The sequence below is a fragment of the Ciconia boyciana genome, chromosome 1, assembly GCF_034638445.1.
Source record: "Ciconia boyciana chromosome 1, ASM3463844v1, whole genome shotgun sequence".
NCBI lineage: Eukaryota > Metazoa > Chordata > Aves > Ciconiiformes > Ciconiidae > Ciconia > Ciconia boyciana.
Genome location: NC_132934.1, coordinates 103,880,127 through 103,902,849, shown reverse-complemented (window position 1 = coordinate 103,902,849; position 22,723 = coordinate 103,880,127). Strand labels below are relative to the sequence as shown.

The 22,723-nt window shown below is 43.1% G+C and overlaps 1 protein-coding gene and 1 long non-coding RNA gene across 15 annotated transcripts in view; one reads left to right on the top strand and one right to left on the bottom strand.

Moving 5' to 3' along the window:
* The window catches only part of VGLL3 (vestigial like family member 3), a 23,055-nt gene extending 18,438 nt beyond the window's left edge, over positions 1-4,617 (bottom strand). The window contains exon 1 of one of the 3 annotated variants that reach the window (XM_072885902.1): positions 4,300-4,617. In XM_072885902.1, coding sequence (XP_072742003.1) covers positions 4,300-4,404 — 105 coding nt within the window. In that variant the 5' untranslated portion in view covers positions 4,405-4,617. Of the gene's footprint in view, positions 1-4,065; positions 4,138-4,299 lie in introns of those variants that run through there. The other 2 variants (XM_072885896.1, XM_072885909.1) reach the window with 2 other exon arrangements.
* Positions 3,465-22,723, top strand: LOC140662457 (uncharacterized). 12 transcript variants are annotated; one of them, XR_012046080.1, is made up of 8 exons: positions 3,465-3,753; positions 5,993-6,322; positions 7,515-7,583; positions 7,719-7,821; positions 9,771-17,510; positions 19,250-19,624; positions 19,762-19,879; positions 21,662-22,723. It is a non-coding gene; the product is annotated as an uncharacterized lncRNA (long non-coding RNA). The 12 variants fall into 12 exon arrangements; XR_012046091.1 differs by lacking the exon at positions 21,662-22,723 and having other exon boundaries at positions 9,771-17,050; positions 17,374-17,510; positions 19,762-21,638; XR_012046086.1 differs by lacking the exon at positions 21,662-22,723 and adding an exon at positions 20,224-21,638.

Below are 22,723 nucleotides of genomic sequence, written 5' to 3'. Positions count from 1 at the left end.
ACAAAGTAAAGCAAACCAAATTTTTAAAATCAGCAGTGTCTCGTGGGATTACACAAAACAAAACAAAAGCCCCCACACAGGGCAAGACTTAATGCCGGTTCTACATCCTATAATTCTGAAAGTAGCCTTTAAAGGTGGGTTATATAGATCTGATTCATTTTCCAGTGGAGTCAGTAGTAGGGAAACCACCAGGTTTCAGAACAAGCCTTGAGAAAGCATCTGAACTACAAAAACTACAAGCGAAGCTATCTTCTGCTGTTACCTGCTGTGTTAGATACTGCAGACTGCCACACAGTATAAAGCAGTCTAATAAGCCCGTCCTCAAAGTTGTGAGCATGTGATACAAAGAACTTCACTGAAAAACTAAGTTACAGTACGTGAATTAGGCTTTAGCTACAGCCAGCTGACACAACGTTAAACGTGACTTGTCCTTGTCTGCAATGTTGTTAGTTTGGAAGGAAGAGTTGAGTTAGTGACCTAATTTGCTAATGGAGACAAGCCCTTATCTGGAAAAAGTCTGTCTACAGCACTGCCAGCAGAAAGTCCAATTTGAGCATATCACAACTCTTTATGCAAGACTTGATTTAGCAAGGGTGGTGTTGGCTTAGCTCTCTACATCTACATACCACAGAGAAATTCCAAAACTACCATTTACTGTAACTTCCCATTTCAAAGGTCTTAAGCTCAGCTGTTAGTGAGCCAGGGTGAATCCTACCTTAGCCCCAGCTCTGCAGCTTGCTATACCTAGATTGACAGGGCACGGCAAGCCGTCACGGCGTTTCTTGTGCGCCAAGAATACAATGAGATTCTTCACTGATTATGTGTTTTCAGAGTCTCTTCGAAGGAGCAGCTCTGTTACACCCATTCCTCACCCAACCCATAGGAAAGCCAAAACTTACTACTACAGCTGCACAGCCCCTCAGGAAAGCGTACAATGAAGAGCATTTTAATGTCACCATTCTGCAGGGCTTTACACTCGTGCAGGCACGGCTCCTTACCACGCACAGGAACGCATTCTTATTGTAACACTGGCACACGCTCGCTCTGTCTTTTGGCAAAGGAATATGGAAACCCTGATTTATCTGTAGAATTAGGGCCACACCCCATTTTCATCAGTTCCTTCTGGCACTGTGTGAGCATGCATATATCCATACTCCACTTACACATACTCCAGCAAACACCCTGGACTTCAGCAATCTCAAAGATCTAAGGTGCTAAGCCTCCGCTGCCATTAACATCCAATAGGAATTCAGGCTTCAGTCCATTAAATGCTTTTTGAAAAAATCCTCTCTAAATTAATTTGCCAGCAAGTCCTTTCTTGGCTACGGATTGGTGAAAGCTAAGCTTCCAGAAATTCTGTATTTCTGTGCAAGGCAAAAATCAGTTCTGTGCTGATTTTAAAGGAGTGAAAACTACAGACACAGAAATGTGGGAATAACTTTAGAGTGGGGTAACTTTAGAAAGGCATGATGGACCATACCCTAAAAAAAAAAAAAAAAGAAAAAGTCTCTTCTGCACAACCTGGGTGCATGCTAGTCCATTGTTTAAAAGCAATCCAAGATCTGTTATTTAAAAAAAAAAAAAAAAAAAAAAAAAAAAGAGGAGACGACCATTCAAACCCCTTTCACTGCAAAGCAGTGACACAATGCCAGCCGCTTGCTGGAGATGCTTCTCCTGACCCACGTATGCAGCACACGACCTATAGAAACACGATGAGGTTCCCTCTCCAGAGAGACGCCACGGCCCAGAGCTTGAGCCTATACATCTGCAATCGGCAGCTCCACAGCTAAGGAGCTTGCTTTGCTCTTTAAAGGATACAAAACTGACACCGAAAGCTAGCATAACCAATTACATGTTTGTGACAGATTTATTACAAATACCTATGAAGATGCACAAGCTTTAGTTAGAATAACACACCTACATCTCCTTGCACCGAGGAGGAAAGGAAAGCCAACAGGAGCACAGCACGGAGGAGCTTTCTCTCTCAGAAAACAAACCATTTTACCGGGTACTGAAAGACACCAGAGTAGTACAGCAACGCTGAAAAATGCTTCAATGGAGTCCTTGGATATTTTAAGGGTGAGCTCTACTTTATCAGCTCCAATGAGGAGCTTTATTTTTAAGATATTCCACTAATTCATCTTCCCTCGCTGTTATTTTTAAACGAAAGTTTTAATTCCGGCAAAGAAGAACATTCTTTAAAACGGTCATCATCCTCACGAAGAGCGCAGAAGCACTTTACATGTTGAACACATGTGTAAGAAGAAACAAAAACCTGGCAACAGATTCTTCATCCTTCTTTCTTATGCTCTTTACCAGTTGATTAAATGTCCCTGACAGGACAACTCTGAAGAAACAGAGACTTGCAAAATGTCCTGCATTACCCGAACAATAAATCTTTCTACTACAACTACAGATGCATGAGGAGTTCATTCTATGTTTACTTGTTTTTTATTTAAAAAGCATTGGGTTCAGAGAAAATGCATAAACTGCTCTAAAGTTCGCAGCTGCGAACTTAGAGGGTGCAACATTCTTAGTTCAGCAACGACAGGTCAGTTTTCCAGTCCAACATCTGAGTAGTTTGTGAAGACCCTCCAGTTCCAAATATTTCAGGAAAATTGGCACAAGCAGGATTAACTAAAACAAATTGTCAATAACGTGTAGGATAGCAAGGGTTTGAATGTTTTTCGGTGGTAATGGGATATATTGTGCTGGCCATGACTCACGAGCTGTAGTTGCTCAACAGAGCTATCTATGCTTCTTGCCTTGCATATCTACCTCCACTTTTCTTAAATAGTGTAACCCACAAGGACTCAGTTTATTTAAAATGCAATTTCAAGGAACTTTGGCATTCATTAGGGTGCCTCTGGGACATTTCATACGTGGTGCTGCTTTCAGCTGATGGATAAACTTCATGATTCTGTTTAAAAATAAAAAGCAATTGCACTTGAGCGTGACACAGCTGCTAATGATCGTTCAATAGATTTTCACGTACTACGTGTTCTACACTCCAGATCTGGAAGAGAAATACAGCCAATCACCTACAGAGTTAAACGCAAAAAAGTTCACCGAAGTTTCAAGTGCAGTTTTCTACTTCTAGGTCTCTTAGCCAAAGAGCCAAGTTATTCAAGATTATTTATTTATTTTCTCTCCAAATCATGCAGGCTAACAACTGGAGCTCCAGATATTCAACTCCAAAGTTCGTAAGTAAAATTACTGTATAGATGGAAGGTTCTGCAAGCTGTGACCTAGATTAGAGAAGAAATAATAACTCAGGCACGCTGCAACAGACAAAACTCACAAGTTTTCCAGAGCCCGCGTTTACAGTGAACAACGTGAGCGACCTGGAAAAGTTCGCTGGGGTATCATTTCTGCAAACGCGCTCTCTCTCCCAACAATAAAGAAAAAAACAATAACACACGATAGGAATTTTAATGTTTTAGCCCATATTCGTGTCTCCCAGGCAAGCTGATATTAGGGGTCACTTCCCATGTACGGAGAAAACAATCTTCATGGATAATAATGATAAAACCTTATGGAATGCAGCAACAACCAAAAAATGTATTCTCAGATGACTACATTAGGGCCAAGTCAATATTAGTCCCACTTCACCCACGCACTGCATAGTCTAAAAATGCTGTCAGCCTGATAAGAATTTCCTGATTCATTTTTGTTGGGTTTTTTTTTTTAAATACATCTGATCACCAAATTCTGCTGGAAACCCGCCGGAGCCGATCTTCCAGGAGAGCCGGGGTGAGCGGCGCGGCGCGCCCCGTCCGCGGGGAGCAGCGCGGGTCCCCTCCCGCCGGCGGAGGTTCCGCCCGTGTGCGCGCCCGCGGACCGCACCGCACCAGCGGATGGCAAAGGCGCAGCTCTGCGCCGGCAAAGCGGGCGAGCGGGGAGGCTCGTCAAGTAAGGAGCGACGGCGGAGAGCGGTGGGGGGGAAGGCGGCAAGAAATAACTTTCTCCTCCTTCCCCACTCCAGCCGAGCAAGCCAACACCCACCCCCCGAAATACAAGAATCGGGGGAAAAAAAATAATTTTTCTTTTAAAAAAAGGTCTTACCGGGCTCCGCTGCTCTGGGGCACCCTCACCAGCTCCCGGCATCTCCAAATCAGGCCGGGGGCTGCATAGCGCATCGCCGGCTGGCCGGGGCGGAGGTCTCCGCCCCGGCCAGCCGGCGATGCGCCATGCAGCCCGCTAAGGGGGAGGGGGGCCTCCCAAACCCCCCCACCCCCAGTCCGCCCCACCGCCACGACTTGCGCGCTACCCCCGCAACCCTTCCCTCCCGCGCCTCACCTGCGGGCAGCCCGCCGCGGGCGCGGCCGCGGCACCGGCCAGATAGCGGGGCGCCCCGCACGCCGCCGGGGCGGGCTGCTGCATGGCCACGTCCGAGCAGCTCATGGCCGCGGCCGCGGCCGCCCCGCACCACCGCCGCCGCCGCCGCCTCCCCCTTCTTCCTCCTTCTCCTCCTCCTTCTCCTCCGCGCAGGGCGGCCGCGGCGGGGCGCCGCGCAGCCCCGGCTGCCAGCGCATCTTCGGCGGCCGCCGCGCCCCGCGCCCGCACTTATAGCGCGGCGGGGCGGCAGCGCGGGGCGCCCCGGCGGCGGCGGAGGCAGCGGCGGCGGCGCGGCCGCGGGGGCGGGGACCGCGCCCCGCCCGCCCCCCTCGCCGCGGCTCCGCGGGCGCGCAGCACCTGCCGCCATCCCGTCCCGCCGAGGGGCCGCGCCGGGGCTGCCCTTCGCTTTGGGGCGGGTTTGGCCCCCGTTAGGATTTATTTCTTCGCTCTCGGGGCGAGTCCCCGTCGCTCCTGGCCGGGAGAGGGAAGCGCCTGGGTGCCGGGTCTCGGTCCACGAGAAGCTCGGCCAGGCTTAAGCAGCACGGACTCTCCGTGGTCTAGTGGCGCCGGCATCAGCCGCGCTTCACCTCCCTACGGGGATTCATCCTGGAAATTCAGCTGGGAGGAAGGAAGAACCCACTTGTCCCATAGGAGGTGGCAGGTTGGATGCGTTTTCAACTAGCCTGGGAAGCCTCTCTTCCCTTCCCACGTTTGGTCCACAATGTTTAAAAAAACCCAAAACTCAATTAAGTGCACTGCTATACTTGAAAAACGTGCAGAAAACCTGTATCTGGTTGTAATGGCTCCGGTCCTACTCAAATATACTCACGGCCTACCTCTGCATGCACATTTTTGCCTGCGAGCCGCCCTACTGCAGTCCCGCACTTGAAGGCTTTCGATACCATTCCTCACATGGAAAAGACTACGCGCGTGGCTTGTTTGCATTAGCCCAACTTACGAGCCGGGGAATGACTGCACTTCTTCGCTCTTTCGTTCTTCTCATTTGGCCTAAGATGAATTATTTCAAGTTTCTTCTTAAAAAAAATTGGTTTTGAAGTTTACCTACATTTAATAGTGGCCAAAAATCGAAGCCTTCAATCAAAAATTCTAAATTTATACTCTCTTTTCTCTCTGTATATATATACACACACAAACACACACACATCTCCTTGGCCAGAACAGTTAGATGAATACACAAGGTTAAAATAGCTCTGTCTGACCCCAGTAGGATTCCCTGTTTACAGAAAGCATTTCTCCGAAACATTCAGCTGCAATACTTTGAAAAAAGTCCAGTTTCCTGCAGGCACATTTAAATTTTTTATTTATTTATTTTTTAAGTTTTGGGCATACAGATTTTAAGGTAGCTATATACTTTTTTAATAGCACTCTGGTAATTTGTTCCCATTGCATTTTGTATTTCTACCTAAATGGATTCAAACTTAAGTGTTAACCTTTGCAGCCAATCTGAAGTTTCCGCAAGGGTACAATACACGTACAGCATACACTTTGCTGTACCAAATATATGGGCTTCTGAACGATTTCTTCAGGGAAACAGAAAATCCAAGTGCTGATTGCTATCTACAAATCTCTGGCCAATCTGGGCCCTATTAATTTCAGAAATCTCTTTCCCCTCGTTTCCTACTGCAACAACAAGCCTAAGGCAGAACGTTATCCTGACAGCAAAGTCTGCAGGAGCCGGAGGCCGTCGATCGGCAATAACAAGTACTACCTTCTGAAGTTCGCTGTTCCTGGACACGCGCCTGATCCTGACCTGGAGGTTTTTACCGTCAGCGTACAGCCGGGCTGCCTTCAGGCATTCCTCCGGCCGCTCCGTCTCCTGGCACCCGGCCTCCTCACATTTGGACGACTGGCTGCTATCCACCCTCGCAGATCCTCTCAGGGAAGCTGTGCTGCTTGCTGCAGAGGATTGTGAAACATGTTTCCTGTTTTAGGGAAGATGTTGTTTAGCACCACTTTGTCCGAGGTAAAACGCTTTCAGATGCCGTGGCAATAAGGCCCAATGCTAGTTTATTAAAAAAACCCCAAACTAAACAACAGCCTCCTATCCTTAATAAACAGTAACAAAACAAGTCTGTAAAATCACAAACGTGAACAAGTTCTTTCAATACCAATTGATTGTTTTTAGGAGAAAATCCACGGTCGGTCCTTAAAGCAGGACCAGACCAAAATAGAAAATTATTTATCGTCTCCTATGCTAATGCAGTACCTTGAGGTGGAAGTACATTAGTGATCATTTTACACCCAAGTACATGAGGCACTTGCGAGAGATTTATAGCTGCGATAACATAGATATCGCTGTTTTCCACAGGATGCCAAAATGCTCTGATACTCAATTAGTGCACATTCCTTATTATCAGATCCTGCCACAATTCCTATAGGATGCCTTCGGGCACGATACAGTAGCATGATACGTCATGTCAAAAAGCAGAACGGGACCATTATCAGGCAGATGTTTGACATGAGGCATCATGTCAGTCAGCCAGTGGCACGCAGCCATTGACAAAAAGGATTTTGACATGACACAGTGTGCCAATGCTGTAGCACAAAACTAGCGTGTTCCAAAAATAGGGACAAATTCACCTCTGGCATAAGTAGAAGTAACTGCAGTGACTTCATTAGATTTGCATCTGCTTATGTCAACAGTGAGTTTGGCCCGTAATCTGGAATTTATATAAAAGAGTGGTAAGCGGCTGCATTTTCAGATATTTATTATATTGCTTTCTACTCCCAGCATTCAAGCATCATGAGACAGTTGGGGTAAAACTGGCACCTTTCTCAACTCTTTCTCCTCCACCCCACAAGCAGCAGCATCAAATTTCCATCTTTAGCAGCGTAACAATACCTCGGAGTACATAGAGGGTCAGTCTTTTCAGAAGCACGGGAAGTTGTGAATTTGGGGATTTCAAAAGGAATAGGAATTTACAGAAAAGGAAGAGAGAGGATCTCTGCTTTCTGTCTCCATACTATTTCACAACAGTAGCTTCAAGTGCTAGGTGCCCAAGAACAGCAGCAAATGGTAAATATTCAGTGGCAATTAGATTAATAGTAAAAGGATGGCATGAAAGAGCAGCCAGGATGAAATGTGAGACCTGATAAGATTTGGAGATTTCTCAAAAGGCATTGTAATTTATTGTTGTCCCCTTTCATCAGTCCAGAATGAAAAGCACAGCTTGCTAACGCAGATGCATCACACTGACAAAAGGAGAGGAGGGGAACAGGCTAAGGTATGACTGGTGTGAGATCTTCTTCACAGAAGAGAAACACCCCGGCTTTCTGTCACAGTCTGTTTCTTTAATGAGGAAAAAAACTGACTGGCTGTATTTTAAGTAAAGTTCATTCATCTTTGCCTTGTATTCTAGCTTCTCAAATACATCAGGCTACTGATTCTTGCACTAGCGGAACTTCAGTGATGCTAAGAGCAACCATGGAAATAAAGACCAGAAAATCCTCATGAAGCACTAGGTAAGTACCACAGCCAAAGGCAACATGGTACAGCAGCTATATGGGTTGTAACATCAAGGGAACGTAACTTATCTGGTACTCTGTAGTTCTGGAGGAGAGAGGAAGAGTGTAACGACACGGTGGAAGCAGGCTCTGCACAGGCTCTTCAAGAATTCATTTGTTTGTCTGTTTTGAGATGAGCTTTTCCAGTTGGAGTTGAGGGTGCTTGCCACTTCCACAGATCAGAAAATTTAGAGGTCTGAATAAATGCTGGAAAGCAGTTGCAAGCCTTTCAAACCTTTTGAACAACAACAAGAAGTAAGGGTCCTCCCCCTCCCTTCTCACCACTGTGCAATTATTTCCAAATATTTCTTTGAGGAGACAACTCCACAGAGTTAGCAGTTCCACAGAGATTAAAACAAACAAGTCCTCTCCTTTACCCCCCCCTCCTTGTTTCATCCTCTGCTGGCATTCTATAAGTATTTAAATCATTGGAAACCACACCCTAGCTAGCTGTGGCTAGTATTTACAGGCAAAACCCCTTGGCTTTGCTGTTACGGTCCACTCAACAGCCAAAAATGTAACATGTTAGTTTTTCCTAAAAGAGGAGACCAAATCTGAAGATACGCACTGCATCCCAAGGAAATAAACACCAGGTGTTATCTATGCCTTATATATAAGGGAATAAGAAGGGTAAAACTTAATGTTTGTTCGCAACTGGCTGAGAATTCTCTGATGAGATGGAGGGAAAAAAAAGTCAATTTTGAAGAAACAGCATTTTTGTGGAGACGACTCAATTTTGACAGACACCCTCTAAAGCAAATTGGGTTTCCGGTGGAATTTGCCACACATTTCTAAATGTTTCACACCAATTTAAATGATGCTGGGTAGCCCAGCTAAGGAGTTTAGCTTGACCTAGGGACTCAAGGGCTGCCAGGCACGTTGCTGTAAAGCTGCAGTGCCATCACCACCGTGATCTACACTGCCAGCTGACACAGTGCAAGTCCCAGAAGCACAGAAGGCAACAGAGAGCTCCAAAACTACTGGGTTGAGCTCCAGCTCTCCGCGTTCCCCAGGGAAGATGCACAAGACAGAGGCAGGCAGGCACTCCCTTTCATTCCTGAAGAAAAGGAATGGAAACATACTTAGACTGCCCCAAACATTTGGGGAGGGTGAGAAGGATGAGAGTTATTTCCTTTCCCGAGGACAAAGTTTCTCTCTATACATACTTAGATTGCTCCAGTGTGAAACAATATGGAAATTGAAGGCTTGGGTGTTTGAGAAAAAAGAAGTGTTCCATTCATTCAATGCCATTTTCATTCATACAGCACCTTGGGAGTACAGGAAACAGGCTTAACATTTCACTTATAAATATAGCAATTATACACTCACCACCGAGGTTTTGACCCCTCTGGAATGGGAAGCAGCAGCTTGTGTGTGGCAGGTATGTTACCGTGAGATTTTAGGATTGCTTGATTCAAAAGGCAATGAAATACAGCAAACCACTGGCCAAAGTTATGATCATGAGATGCACAGCAACCTCTCCATACAATGTGAGGATCTGGACACCTCTGTAGTCATCTCCTTCGTATTTTGTAATATAAGCAGGGCTGCAGTGCCAATTACAGCAAATATCTTTCTTCAAGCCACTAACAGCTTTCACATCTCATGCCTGTAATCTTCAGCAAATAGATCAAGGACTGTTACTCATTTTAATGCCTAAATGCATTATATTTATTCTTGTTATAATATTTTCTGTTACCACAGGAAGTGTTTGGCTCCCAAAGAAAAAGAGGGAATTGTGTCAAAAGTCCCAATTCTTCCTTGAAACGCAAACATTTTTAATGGCTTTAAAGGAAGATATACATTGGAATCCCAGGGCACAATCTGGCACTAAAACCCTCCATCTATATTGGAATTTTTCACCATGTCTTTTTCATCATATATTATTAAACATGTTTCTATCTCAGCAGTTGAATTTTGGGGCCCTGTTGCATCTGTGAGGGAAGTGCAAAGCAGCTGGGGAGTAACTCTAAAGGACAAGCAGAAAACTGATCGAAACCTTCAGATGCTGGATGATGCCTTTCTCTTCCATCCTCTTCCTCATAGGAAAAAAGCAGATTGGGGTGTTCCTTCAAACTTGCAGCTGGTACAGTAGCTGGCCCAACGCAGGGTAGCTTCAACACCCTTCCCAGTTGTCCTGAAGGTTGCTTTGGTCCCTAACTGGCCACGGTTCGAGCTTAGACTCACTCCCTGCTCCCCCTGCCAAACTCTGGGGCTGCAGCAAAAGTGGTGAATACGGAGCAATTGAGGATGAAGCCCAGCAGCTCCTGGCAACTGAAAAGCCTGGGAGAATATGGTTTTATTATTCTGTAGACTGGGGACCAGTGACCGGTTCATGAACACTGACTCACAGTTTGCTCTGAAATTAGCCCTGTTGTCATCAGCGTAGCCACTCACAGAATATTACAGTGGTCCTCTAGTCTTTGATACACCACCTGTAACTGCTGAATGGCATGCATACGAACACTTTTTTGATGAATTAGCCAGAATACGATAGAAAGCGTCTGCCAGTTTTATGCAGCTGGGGGCAAGCTGACAATGGCTGGTCTGGCATGAAGCCCATAGCAAAACATTAGCCCAGCACCACATTTAGAACAAATCTGAACCAGCAAAGTGAGTTTGTAGCAGAGCATGCTTGCATCAGCTAACTACAAAGTTTTGATCTAGTCCAAGAAGCCCTAAGGTAGGGCTAAGGCTTTTGATGACACTTAAGCCATAATTGCTGTAAAAAAGAAATAATCCCATCTCCTTGCTTACCTTTGCTTCCCCTCATGTCAGAGACACCAGTCCAAGCTAGGGCTAATTCAGTAAAATAATGATCTGTTTTATCTTGGATTAATTCTTAGTTTGAAAAAAACCCCTGATCTTACAATCTGACTTCCCCACACCCAAATGATGCCTAGATTTTCTACAACCATCCCCACTGGCATAGCTAACATTCTACCTAATCTCCCTGCCCCAAGTCTTGCATTCAGATATTGCAATCTGCAGGAGAACAGGAATGATTTTACACTCCTGCTTCACCCTCAGACCTCTATCGCAATCATAGTTTTGTCACTAGATGTCACAAATCCATCTTTCCCAGGTACACTACTTCAGATAACTCCTCATGAAAAAAAGTAATTGCAGTACTGCATCCAGTTGCGCTGCATTCATTTTACTTCCTCCTCCTTTCTCTCTGCTTGGAATAAGTTGTTTCTATAATATTTCAGCTAGTAACACTCTTTATATTTTATTGGGTACAATTAGTGACTATAGCAGCATTTGATGAACACTCTTGTTTGCAGAAATGGGGCAATGCAAATCCTTTCTTTGGCTTAAATGACAGAAAGCATTTACTACAAGAAACACTGCCATGTTTTTAATACCACACACCATTTCCCAACTCTAAATATATATGTTAAATGCAAGTGAAAAGTTGTTTTGCTCCTGCAACACACAGTTTCATAAATGTCTTTAACAATTTAACAATAGCTTGGGGGTTTTTTTACTCCTTTTGCCAAGAGTGTATATTAGAGTAATAATGTAATTTGCTCCTATACTAGATTATTATAATAATCAGGACTGTCAGCATTTCCCAGTTTCTTTTCATATTGCTCTTGTGATCTCATTATCATAGGCTTTTCATTAGCTTTTCTTTGCTCATCAAAAGAATGTGTGCATATGGTGAAGGAAACGGCTAGAAAAATACTTCTAGAGTATTACTGGTCTCTTGGTAAATAAAATGCAGCTATCAATAACACTTAACCAGCTCTTCTCAGTTGTCTATGGCATCATGCCTTTCCCATCACAAAGCCAGAATACTCTGTATGAGTGGGAAAGCAAGTAGTCAATTCTTAGTGAAATAATATGTTGTATAGCAAAATGTGTAAAATATTTATATATAAATGCACTAATTTCCACAGTGACTATGTGAGCTATCACCACTATTTCTTTTAGAGTTGGAGATATAGAGGCTGTGGGCTTAATCAGCTCAAGATCATGGCCAGAAGTTTTGCCATTCAGACATGGGTTTAAGTCATGCAGTTTGTTTAGTGTCCTGTAGGGAGCGAGATTCATTGACACGATTATTCCCTACTCCATGGGTCTCTATGCTACAGGATGTGACTGCCTTAACGAAAAAGGAGGTCTTTAAGTGAGCAAAACCAGCATCCTGAAACTGTCTGGAAAAAGCAACTTAAAGAGCAAGTATATTGCTCACAGTGATGAGTTGTCACTTCCCAGAAAGCCAGAGGATGGGGGAAGTACAGTAGAATGGCTTTTGCTTGCACCAAAGCTAAAGCAAACTGCTGAATAGAGATAATATTCCCAAAGTCAGGGATAAGAGAGCTGAAGATTAAGCTCCATTTCTTTTCCCTACAATGGAATTTTCTCACTTGTTACAGTCCTTACCCCTATATACACACATGCATTAAACTTAGCATCTAGAAGAAATATTGTGCTTCTGCCTTAGAAGTACATACAACGTATAATGCTTTTCAGTCTTTTGGAGGAGGTGGGTCCAACACAACAGTACTTGTGTTTTATTTCATTAATGTTACCTTTTCTAAAAAACAAAAATAAATTAAATGCTTTCTTCTAAACTCACCTTTCATATATCAAAGTGAGACAGAGAATTGTCACCTCAGCAAGGTACACTTGAGGCGAACAAACAAGATGAGCTAAGGGCACTGGCATAGCTACTATAGCTCAGCATCAATAAACAACTTAATTCTCCAAGTGTATCAGTACCACAGTTCCCATGAGCACCATTGGTTTTGGTGAGCGTTTCGGGGTTTGGGGTTTTTTTTAACCTTGCAGCAATAAATTAGAGAGACAGGAAGTCGTTAACAACAGTAATACTAAGCCAGGGCACTTGAGTGGCACACTACAGTTTATTTCAGAGGTATCTTTACAATTTCAGTAGAGCATACTGGGGAGTCTCTTTGGAGAAATGCAGTCTTGAAGACTTTAATTTTGTGAAGAAGTACTAATTGCCTTCCAAATAAGAGAAGGCTGCACCACTGGAGAATGAGCCACACTTTTACTGTAAGCAGCTTATTCTTTGCAGGCCTCTCTCAGAGGTATTAAACACCAACATTTTTGATTGCTATTGCCCTCACATCCCAGCCTAAACAAGCAAGCAGCAAAGAGAAGTTGCTCACCTGTTCTTGAAATTCTTGCAGAAAAACCCCAAGAAGCAACGTGAGCAGGATACACAGGCAGCGATGGAGAAACATTTCCTCTCCTGGGCCAGGGAGCACAGCAACACCCCTCTCTGACACCATTTTCCTTGGAAGGAGAATAGAAGCCTGTTTGTCTCCTCTGTCCTTACACCTAACCCCTGGGGTCCAAGTCTGCTGCCATAACTCCAAGTTAGAGGTGGAGAAGTCCTTTCACTCCAACTAAAGGCAACTATTTCTCCCACCACCACCATCTGCATATTCCCAATCAGGGAACGCTTTAATAAGCAGCAGCATCTGAGAAAGGTGGGCTGCAGGGTCCTAATTAAATGGCAACTGACATATCGCTTTTCAAACTAAACATCCAACTGGGATGCTCAATCTAGCGTGCATGGTTTGTAAACAACTGAACAGAGCACTCCATAGAGCAGCCCTACACGCTTCTATCATGAAATGCTGCAGAGGCTCCCTTCGCCCTTGTAACGAGTGATCTAACGATTCTCAGGAGGAGGAAATGAGGCTGATTTGTAGCTCTCTTCAAGAGGCTAACCCAGTTAAGTAAGACTTCTTAATTGCCTGCTCTTCATTATTTAATGCATAAGAAAGTTAAAAAAATCCTTAGGGCCAGATCCCAAAAAGGTATTTAGGTATCTAAGCAGGCAGCTAGGCAGAATTTCACTGCAATGACAAACAGTGATACTAAAAACCTCTGCTCAGCTGCTGCCCAACTCTGAAGGCTCTTAAACCTAAGTAGGTACCTATTTCAATTTTAAAGTTCTCCAGATGCCTAGCATTCAGCTTCTGCACGTGCCAAGAAACACTTCATTCCTGACAGTGCTGAGGAGGCTCGGGTCGGCCCAGTGCTGAGCCAGTCGAGAGCCAGGAGAAACCTGAGAGGTTTCGGCTACGGTGAACATTTGTCTGGTGGACAGAAGCATCTGAAAGCCTACCTGTATCTCTTGAATGGGTTATAAATAAAGTCAGCCTAATCATAAATTATAACGTGGCAAGCAAACAGGCCTGCTCAAAGACACGTCACAGCTACATGACAGGAAGTAATACAGCAGAGAGGCAGTCCTAACGCGCTCAGAAACACTCAGAGCTGCAAATTATGAAGGACAAGTGAACCACGTACCTCACCCATAGCGAGGCAAGAAACATGCTTTTTAAAACCCTGCATCTTCTCCCTTCAGACCAAAGTGTGAAAATTAATCCTTTAAATGAGTTGGACCAAGGTCAGACTGATGTTTGAAGCTCATCAGCTGCGGCGTCTGAAAGCAGGGAGGCAGCCCCTGTAGCCTTGCCCCACTTAGAGTCCTGCCAGGAACAAGGACGAGAGAGACAGGAATGAGGGCAGGAGCACTTTGTCCATTCTACTCGCACGTCCCACCAGTGGTTTTATACACAGCTCATTTGAAAAATCTTGCTTTCCCAAAGAACGGCATTTGCGCCGTGCAATTTAGATACCACCATTTTGAAAACGTTAGTTGTTCTCTGTTGCCGCATATAGTCTTACTCTCATTCATATCTGCTTGAGAGGGATGGGCCTCTCTCAGGAGAGCGTTTGGGACTGAGCTATGTTCCACATACAACATCTAATAAGATTTATTGCCATATTTCATTAGTTTGCTGTGAATTCAGGTAGTGCACTAATGGAACAATGAGATAGACCCTTGACTTGGTAAATACAGAGTCAGAAGAAAAAAGGCTTATGTAAGAGCCTATAAAAACAAGACGGTTCAGAAATCAGGCAGCTGCGCTATTCTTGATTCCCTCCATTGTGCCTCAGGAAGGACAGACATCTCTTATGTGCGTTATTGCATTTTGTAAAGTTTGGGCATAACGGAGAAAAATGGCAAAGATGAAATGGTAGTGTTAACTTTTCCGTTTGCCTTCTGACACTTTAAATCTCTTCACGTGACACTGCACTCCTGGGAGATTTCATTAGTTTTAAAATTAATGCTATGTAAGAAAAAAAATGTCCCTTAGGCATATTGCAATATTTATAAAGGTAATTGCTCTTTTCTCAGAATATTTAACCTTGCCAGAGCTATTCCCCTTGTTCTGAATAGCATCTATATAGCAAAACAATATCAAAATAGGTCTTAATGGCCAGGAGTAGTTCTGATCTATGTTTCACTTGCTGTCATGGTTAGTGCCTAGAGATCACTCCAGGACATCGGAAAGACTGCCTAATGCTCCATACTGAAAACTGGTTGGAAACAAAGCCTGTTTGGCATGAGGTTTCTGCCTCTCCAGAGAGAGGGTAGAGCTCCCAGAGCGCTAGAGCAAAGGTGATGCAAATCTCCACAGAAGACAGAACTTTCTGCAGATAACAAGGGAACAGCCTCCCCCGGAGTCCTTGCAAATGTCAATATTGCTTCCATCACTTATAAGCAATTGCTTTCTCTAAAACATACACAGTGACATGTGTAGCTATTTGAGTAATTGAACCAACTCTTTCCCTTCACACCTGCACCTCTCTGAAGAGAATGTAAACATTAGGGTGCACAGTTGGAAGGTGCTCAGATATTATAGCAGTTTTTTTCTATTGCTATATGCAAGGAATAGAATTGGTGTTCTATGAAGACTAGTATTAACAGCAATAACTAACATTTTTGATGTGCAAAAGAGAATAAGGTTGTTACATTCATTCATGGCTTTCTCTCTCAAAAAAAGAAAGCTGAGTGCACATAGTGAATTTTAAGTTAGTCAAATCAGAAAGTTAAGCCATTGCATATAGTTAAGCACCAACACATCACTTACCAGTTGTCTCACTATTTAGTATGCTTTTGAATTGTCCAAATGACAGCTTGAATAGGGTTTCGTTAACTTTCTCTGTTTAGAGCGGCCTTAAAAGGCTGTTAAAATTAAAACTTGTTGAGAACGTGTGTTTTTCATACAGAACTGCTGAGTTGGTAACCCTGAAGCTTCTTGCTAGAGGTATTCCGTTTCAGTGGAACTTCTTGGCTGTAACCAGAGTACAAAACACATGACAAGAAGAAAATGTCTTGTCAAATTGCAAACATCAGTTTTTAAGAGAAGTTAATGGTCGAGATTGCTGCCCTACTCATTCTGCAAAGCATTAGGGGCAACACAGCTCACTGGGTAATTAATTAGCCTGATACGGGTACTTGAAGGAGAAAAAGAGCACACACAGCAGGACATTCAATGCTCAGAGGCCATCAAAGCAAGACTTGCAACCACTTTCCAGTTGCACAGTGGTCACGGCCCTTCTGTTAAATAAGTGAAGTAGATGATCACTGGGATTCAGAGACATGGATCTATCAGTTACTTGCTTCATTCAGACAGCATGGGTAAAGAGAGGCTCCAGGGAGAGTAGATGACTGCAGCACATAGGCAGCAACAGTGCTACCTTTCCGTGTTGACATGAGGGGAGGATGTGAAATGCAGCAGGATTCCAATTTCTGGCAGTCTAACACTTTGGTTTGGTGCTGCAAACCACTTTGCTTGTGAATAATTTTGATTAGATGGTCTCAAAATCATAAGGCATTTTCAAAAGGATTTTGTGATTTGTTTGTCGTTCTCTGACCTGTGATTACTTCCATGGGTTACGGTAGTCAAGATGACAAGGGACTTGGGATACTCTCAATTATTCTTCTTAAATAAAACTGATATGAAAACCTGTTTGTTAATCATGCTAATTCGAGACTTTACCTTTCTGTTTCACAGGGTTCCTATTTTTAAACACAGTTCAGGTACACTGTGCTATTACGTATGCCAGTTGTACATCTCCTAGGCAGCAAGATCTAGTGCACACAAGCAAGAGGATTCACTTAAGTGTCTCAGGAGTCTTCCTGGTGTAATGTCTCCTGAAGCAAATGGAGAGGGATTGCAGAACTGCACCTTTAATTCATTTATACGGTTTAGATCTGTCAGACAGTGATCCATCATTCTTCTCCAAAATTTCTACTTGTTCTCTGTGGTAAATGTATCAGCAGGGAGCCAGCCAAAGTCCAGATTTTGAACCTGAAGCAAATGCCAGCAGCCTCCTCAGGATGTAGGTAAGAACCTGCAGAAAAAAGTGAGAACATATCTCCATCAAGAACAACGGGCTTACTGAGGAAAGCAGTCCATCAGAGAAACTCTCTCGCAGGCTTCAAGAATTTGCAAGTAAACCTACCTCCTTTAAAAAAAATTAAACCACGTTTATACATACAGCCAATGCTACCGTACCTTTTAAGAAGCCGTTGGGTTTTGCTGCTGTAATATCGAGTTGTGTCCACTAGATGGACGTCACTTTCAAAAAGTTGAGAGGTTTGGGTCTGCGCCGGGCTCCGGGGCTCAATTTAACAACTCCATGGGGTGCGCTTTCTTGTCTGTGTAGCACTTAGCAGAGACTGGAGTAGCGGTAGCTGAATCTGATCCTCTCCGCTGACGATCTGATGTGTCCATGCCCACATTGCCATTGTCTCGGCAAACACAAGCATTGACTGTGACCGTTTCCGCAAGGTTGCCCAGGAGGTAAGAACTGTTGGTTATTGTCTGCATTTTAATAACCCGATTATAAGAAGGCACTATTTTGGGTCTATTTTTGCAATCAAAACTCACGAGTCGATGTGCCCCTAAAATCATAACTTAACATCAGCTTTAAAAAAATTGACTTTAAGAATGAGCCCGTCTGGATTTCTTGTTAGACTTCGGGCTTCTGAGCTCTTGGGTTCATTCTGGTTTTACCCTGCCTTGGGTTTTATTCGGTTTGGATTGTTTGGAAAACACCATTCTGGTGTTTTCTCAGTAATTGTGAGAACAAAATTTGGTTTTCATTTTAAATAAAAGGTGAGAAATGTAAAAAATAATAATCACGTGGCTCAGAGAATAGATATGTAAGCCCAGCAAATATTGTGTGGTTTGCAACAAGAATAACAAGCTTTGGCAAAACTGGAAGAAACAAGTTTCCTTTTCTTACTGTTTTAGCCTCAGGTTTGGCATGATACATTCAGGCACTTTGGTAAACACATGGCTCTGCTTGAATCCATACATATTTTTAAACTAAGACTTGAGCTATAAAAGCCCCTTTTGAATAACCTGCAAAATAAGCCTCGCTTCTTCTGGATCTGAATACCACCTGGCTTCAAAAACAGAACTAAACTCATCAATGGATTTCTCCAAGAAATCCTGGAACATATTGAACCTCTGAAAGAGGCATTTTGCAACAGCAGCATGGAAATGCAGGGCAGGCTCAAAGTAAGAATGAATTATTATAGTAACCTGTAGAAAACTGCAGGATCAGAGACATGATAAATTCAGTTTATGAGATCACCCAGCAGTTTCTTACACAACTACTACTTCCACTTTAAGGATTAGGTTCTGGTTTAAATCAACAAAGTCCTTGGTTTAGCCAGAGTACACAAGATTTTGTCAATCAAAGATTTGGGAGCCCCACTGTGTATGAATTAGATGAATGCCCTGTTAATTAACACTACAGAGCACTACTCGAGAAGTTATTGTTTCTAACAAGGCAGTCTGGTGCTAGCCAGCCGGTCAGCCTGCAGGTATTTCTGCCTCTGGTTCAGCCAGCAAGCCAGAGAAGGAAGGTAAGGCCAGTAGTGAGACCTGTTGGTTTTGAGGGACAAGAGAGGGAAGTAAGAGCACAGTGGAGCGAGCAATCCGAGAGTATTACATGGGAGGGAACGGGAAAGATCATAGTGGGAAAGGTAAAGGACATAAGGCACAGACCTATATAAACAAACTGCATTATCCTAAGGATCATGGAACAATTCATTAGTGGACCAATCTGCATTTAGCATAGTTTTCAAAAAAGCAACCAAGTGAAAGAAGCTTTGATAAAAAGCCATTTGTGTAGCTTGAAGAGGAAATATAGATATATAGTGCATGTAAATTAGTATTTCTAGATCACTGCTGTACAAACAGGTGCTTAAATCAATAAGCTTCTGAAAGACAAACATACATTAAAAAATGAATTAACCTCCAGGCTGCAAAATTTTAATAAAAATAGATCTTAAGTAGACCAAGGGCAATGCTTCCAAAACCCATGAAATTAAATTGCTTTTATATATCCTTGTTCTTCCTATACCCTTACCTCTGAATAATATTTTCATTTTAATTGCATCAGCAGTTTTGTATTGTTCTTCAAAGTAAATCTTTCATAACTCAGGCTAGCCATGAATAATTTTGTTTCTCCAATGAAAAATCAAAACCTGGGCTATTTTAACTGTGCAATATGACCATTGTTCCTCAAGGGAAATAAAAATACTGCTCCTGACTGTAGTCCAGAGTCATACTAAATGGTGCTTTTCTGTGCTTGGTGAGAGGAAGTTGCTCTTCATGGGACAAGAAATTCAGATGGTGACCCTAACCCATGGAGTTCAGTAGAGCTGTGGAGAAATTGATACCGACTCCTTAGGCACCACACCAGCAGTCTCCTAAGTCAAACCTGCATTTTTTCTGGGAGCACAGGAACTACAAGCATGACAGAAAGGGAAACTAGTAAAGTATCCCTCTCTGAACAACTACAGGAACCATCCGAAAATTGGCTGATTTCAGTCTTGATGGGACAGCCTGAATTGGAGGAGGAGCCAGACTTCAAGAATGAGACTGTGCCTTCTTGGACATAGGTAGGTAAAGGCACTTCCTGATAAACCCCATCAAATGTGATCATAAAACAGTCCCTTAAAATATCAAAACTGTGAGTAAGCTTTATACTACATTGCAAGAAAATGACTTTTTTACTTTTTTTTTTTTTTTTAAATAGGGATACCTTTATTACCACACTGGGCTTAAATCAGTTCTTAGTAACATTCATGTAAGTTTAAGGAAAGCCTACTGAGGATGAGAGCAGGTGCTGAAGAAAATATCTTATCTGATTAAAAGTGAGTAATATGGATGTGCCAAATTGCTAGGGAGTAGTTGTCACAGGATAGTCAGTGGTATGATATCAATCAGGGGTACAGCAGAGAAATCCACAGCGATGACTTACTGATGGAAAGCCAGGGGAAAATACCAAGTCTCTGCTAGGCATCTATAACATGGATCTACTTTTCTTTTAAGCATATTAATCTATCATTTTCATATTTATTCTGTAACTTGAAGCAAGGCTTCCTTTGAATGATGATTTCATTAGGATTTGTTCTGCCAGATAGCGATGCCTCCAGAGTTATGTAATACATTAATGCTGTCACATCTTTTACCTTACTTCTGTTTTTATTTCACACAGATTATGGAAAAAAATCTACATGCTGATAAGTAGAGGATGCTATTTTCATGTGTTTCTCATAATTTAGATGAAAGTTGAACCTTCAAAATAAAACACAGTTCACAAAATAGGACTGCTTACCATGCTAACTGAATGAGACTGTAGCTTATTAGAAAATTATTACAAAAGACAAGAATTACATTCTTTGGAGTCAAAAGGAGACTATACTTCGTATTCAAAGAGCACTGAATAAACCCCAGATTGGAAGGATAGTTAGTGGTAATAATATTTCGTGTTATTCTCTTGGATGATCAGCTGCTTTGGAAAAATAGCCATACCTTACAGTGCTTTCTTCCCATTGGAGTGTCAGCTTGAATCTGCCCAGGGGATAAGCCCAGACACTGAAATAAAACTGTTGTTGTTGCTGGTATATGTGACATCGTCTTACAAAGTCACCAAGTCTGAAAACAATCAGAGCAAAACACACCTAGCTACCACACTTGAGATACACAACTGGAATCCAAAGGTGTTAATGACAGCTTGTGTGAACACACACAAATTGCTTTTTGTATTAGTTACACTGGGCAGCACCAACAGCATCACTGCAACAAGATGATGTTCACTGGGAGTTGCAAAACTTGCTTTTCTGTCCCCGTTCACCTTCACCTTCACCCAGTGTAAATATTCAGACAGTAGATCATGCTGAGTTCTGTGCTGTCACCCTACCAGATGGTTTTAAGCTGTATGTTCAGGTAAGGCCAAAGACAACCTTGTCAGCTAGAGACCAGGCAGATGTATGCAGTGACCAATTTCTGCGATAGCTTAGACCAGACTCCCAGCCCACTTTTTAAATCTTCAACTAAGCCCTCACTACCTTTAGGGGTTCTTGGAAAAGTCAATACTTTCAAAATACCCTTCGGTGCAAGCTCTACGTGCTCCTTATCACAATCTAGTCATTCCTGCAGTTATATTAAGCTGCTCTCTCCATAAGAGAAAAACTATGAGAGAAAGGTCATGATAAATCATGTAGATATTAGAAGGCTAAGTAACAGTAACAAACTCAGTTTATCTGCCCTAGTGAAGGGTCCTCCCATTTGAAAGGGAGATGGAAGGGGATACATTCAGTATGAAGGCGATGCGCTCAAAACAAACGGGAACATTCGCGTTGCCCCAGCGTGAAGAGGCAGTCACTGTCCAAAATGAAAGTGAATTAGACCCTACAAGCATCTCTACTCCAGCAAAGAAATTCTGCCAGTTCAGTTAAAGCAAGAATATCTTGTTAGTTTCCAAGTAGGGACCCTTTGGACTCTGCCAACAGAGGCTGTTGAAAAAAATGCGATTAATTAGCCTATTCCTTCCTACAGTACAGCCTTTCCCCCACCAAAACAGTCCGGGGAAAAAAGGCGTAATATGGGAGGAAGCAGAATGGGCAATTCATCATGTTTCTCAATCCTTTTAGGCTTTCACCAGCATCATCTGCTGTCATAAGTCTCCTCCAGAGAAGAGGGTCCTGGCCACCTGGCTAAAGCAGCAGCCGTCAGCGTACTACAGTGCTGAGCTAAACCCATCTGTTTAAAAAAAACATTTCGCACTCCTGCATCAAGGACACTGAAGAGAACTCTATACAGAAAAAAGATTGGTCTTATTATGAAGAAAAATGAGCTTGCTTTTAAGTTAGTACCTATGGTATATTAGCTCCAACTTGAAGTAGGAAACAGAGATGATGGAATAACTAAAAGTTTGTGAAAAATAGGTAAAGAGTTTGTGGTTTGCCTAGTAGTAGCCAGGATAGCTTAGATACCCCTCTCCCAGGCTCAAATTTTGGGCTGTGCTAAATACTGATTAATACCTTTTTATCTCCGCTAGTACAAAATGTTGGTCTTGTTCTAAGCACGCAACATATTGAGACAACAGACGTGTGGAAGTGCATCACACGCCCTGCAACTAACTGTTCCCAACCTCTGCATCATCCCCAGATGACTGACAGATTCAATTCAAGCCCAAATTCAGTCCCCAAATGAGTGACACATTCAGTTCAATGGATAGAACTGTGTTGATGACGCAGTAGAAGAAGATTTTGACCCCGTAATATATGGAAGCCCTTCCATATATTAAAAATGTGAAGCTTTAATGGGCTACGGAGGCCCATTCTGACTTTGTGCCATGAAGTCTGCAGGGTAGGTTTCATCCTGGTATGTTGCTGCTTCTGATGCATACGCATGGAGTAGGACCCAGTAATCTGTGGAGAACCACATACAATAGCCTCACACCGACACAAAAAGCGGTTCAAGACCCTGAGTGCAGAAAGCCTCTGAAGGAATTACTGCCAGCACGTTACTTGCTTGAACACTGCAGAAACAGGCCCCAGACAGTTGTTTTTCTCATGTTCTGTCACATCAGGTTTTGTTGCTAGCTAGGGACAGCTGTTTGATTCTTCTGCTTTTACTTCCCTGAGTCCAGGACGTTTAAGAGAAAGCAGTGCGCTGTACAGCTGATCAAATACAGAAGGTGAAAAAAATCA